Genomic DNA, 1906 nt, shown 5'->3' with positions numbered 1-1906 from the left:
CGGTGGGCAGGACGCCCCCAGGCCCCGGATGTCACCGGCTACGATTGCTGCCAAGGTACCGGCTCCAACGGTGTGACCACAGGGGTGGTGGGCTTTTGAGGGGCTCCGAGATGAGGAGCCAGGGTGCTGATGGTTCCCCCCTGCCCCTGCAGCACGGGGAGGAGGTGTCCCCTGCCGCGAGCGACCTGGCCATGGTCTTGACCCGGGGGCTGAGCCTGGAGCACCAGAAGAGCAGCCGGGACTCACTGCAGTACTCCAGCGGCTACAGCACACAGACCACCACCCCCTCCTGCTCTGAGGACACCATCCCTTCCCAAGGTACCCACCCCACAGCAATGAGGGGCACCTGGGGCCACCCGAAATGGCACCCAGAGATGGGAAGGGGATGGGGCAGAGGCTTTGGTGGTCCTGGGGTACGTCGGCATGCACTGGGTGTCATAGCATCGGGCTGCAGCCACATCGCGTAGGGGCCGGTGGGGTGAAGTTATAATGTGTGTTGGGGCGGTTTGGTGTGCGGCACAAGTGTCGTGCTGCGCGATAACCACGGGGCTTCCTGGTTATTTGGGTGTTAGTTGGGTCTTGTAACATCACGGCAGGGTGTGGTTGGTGATGGTTTGCAGTGACATGTTTGCGCGCAGCAGTTGAGTACAGGCAGAGACAGGGGGAAGATGGTGGGTGATGGCAGCAGAGGTGGTGGTTGGAGATTGAGTAACCACAGGGACGGTCGTGTTGCACTGTGGTTGTGTTGGCCTAGTGATGGCTGAGCCAGTTGTGAGCCTGTGATGGTGACAGTGGAGGTTGGCTGTGATCACGTTGTGATGGCAGTGGTTGGGGTGGTTGTGATAGTGATGGTTGGATTTGACTACGACTACACGGTGGTGATGGTTGAGGCCAGTTGTGATGGTTGTGGCTGTGGTTGTCACCATGTTGCACTGGCAATGGCAGGGGATGGTTGTGACCACGTTGCCATGGTAACAGTTGGGTTTGGCAGTGACCTCAGTGTGATGGCTGGGCTTGACTGTGGTTGCCTCCTGATGGTGATGGTTGGGCTTGATGGTGACCATGTTGTGCCAGCAATGGTTGGGGCCAGCTGGGATAGCACTGCAATGGTGGTGGTTGAGTTTGCTTGTGGTCACGCTGTGATGGCAGTGGTTGGAGCTGGCTGTGATTGCATTGTGAAGGTGGTGGTTGGGCTTGACAGTGCCAGCCGTGCCACCCGCCTGGCCACGCTGATCATCCTGCCCCCTCACCAGGCTCCGACTACGACTGCTACTCGGTGAATGGCGATGTGGAGTGTGACCCCCAGAGTGACTTCGACAAGTCCTCCACCATCCCACGCAACAGCAACATCGCCCAGAACTACCGGCGGATGATCCAGACCAAGCGTCCCGCTTCCACTGCTGGGCTGCCCACCGGCACCAACCTACCAGCCGGCACCACCCCGGGGGTAGCCACCATCCGCCGCACGCCCTCCACCAAACCCTCGGTCCGCCGTACTCTCTCCAATGCCGGCCCCATCCCCATCCGACCTCCCATTGTCCCCGTCAAGACCCCCACGGTGCCCGACTCCCCCGGCTACGCTGGCCCCACGCGGGTGGGCAGTGAAGAGTGCGTCTTCTATGCTGACGACGCCTCGCCAAACCCCCTGGATTTTGCCAAAGCTTCGCCCAAGCGGCTGAGCCTTCCCAACACCGCCTGGGGCGGCGGTGCCATGGAGATCTCCGTCTACCCCGGGGCCGGTCAGCACCTCTCCACTGAGGAAGAGGAGGACCAACAATTGGCCGCCAACCGGCACAGCTTGGTGGAGAAGATTGGTGAGCTGGTGGCCAGCGCCCACGCCCTGGGGGAAGGCCAGTTCCCCTTCCCCACCGCCCTCGCGGGGTCCGGCCCCAGTGAGGAGACCCCC

At 62.0% G+C, this 1906-nt stretch overlaps 1 protein-coding gene across 1 annotated transcript in view; it reads left to right on the top strand.

The window, feature by feature from the left end:
• The window catches only part of MTSS2 (MTSS I-BAR domain containing 2), a gene marked incomplete at its 3' end in the record, with an annotated part of 12130 nt that extends 10227 nt beyond the window's left edge, over window positions 1-1903 (top strand). Inside the window, exons 13-15 of the mRNA XM_035898800.1 lie at window positions 5-55; window positions 153-318; window positions 1254-1903. Of these exons, the coding sequence (XP_035754693.1) occupies window positions 5-55; window positions 153-318; window positions 1254-1903 (867 nt within the window). The remainder of the gene's footprint in view (window positions 1-4; window positions 56-152; window positions 319-1253) is intronic.
• Window positions 1904-1906: the final 3 nt, after the last annotated feature.

The sequence above is a fragment of the Egretta garzetta genome, unplaced genomic scaffold, assembly GCF_000687185.1.
Source record: "Egretta garzetta isolate BGI_Z169 unplaced genomic scaffold, ASM68718v1 scaffold27, whole genome shotgun sequence".
NCBI classification, from domain to species: domain Eukaryota; kingdom Metazoa; phylum Chordata; class Aves; order Pelecaniformes; family Ardeidae; genus Egretta; species Egretta garzetta.
The sequence above is the reverse complement of the archived record's forward strand: the minus strand, read 5'-3'. Positions and strand labels throughout refer to the sequence as shown.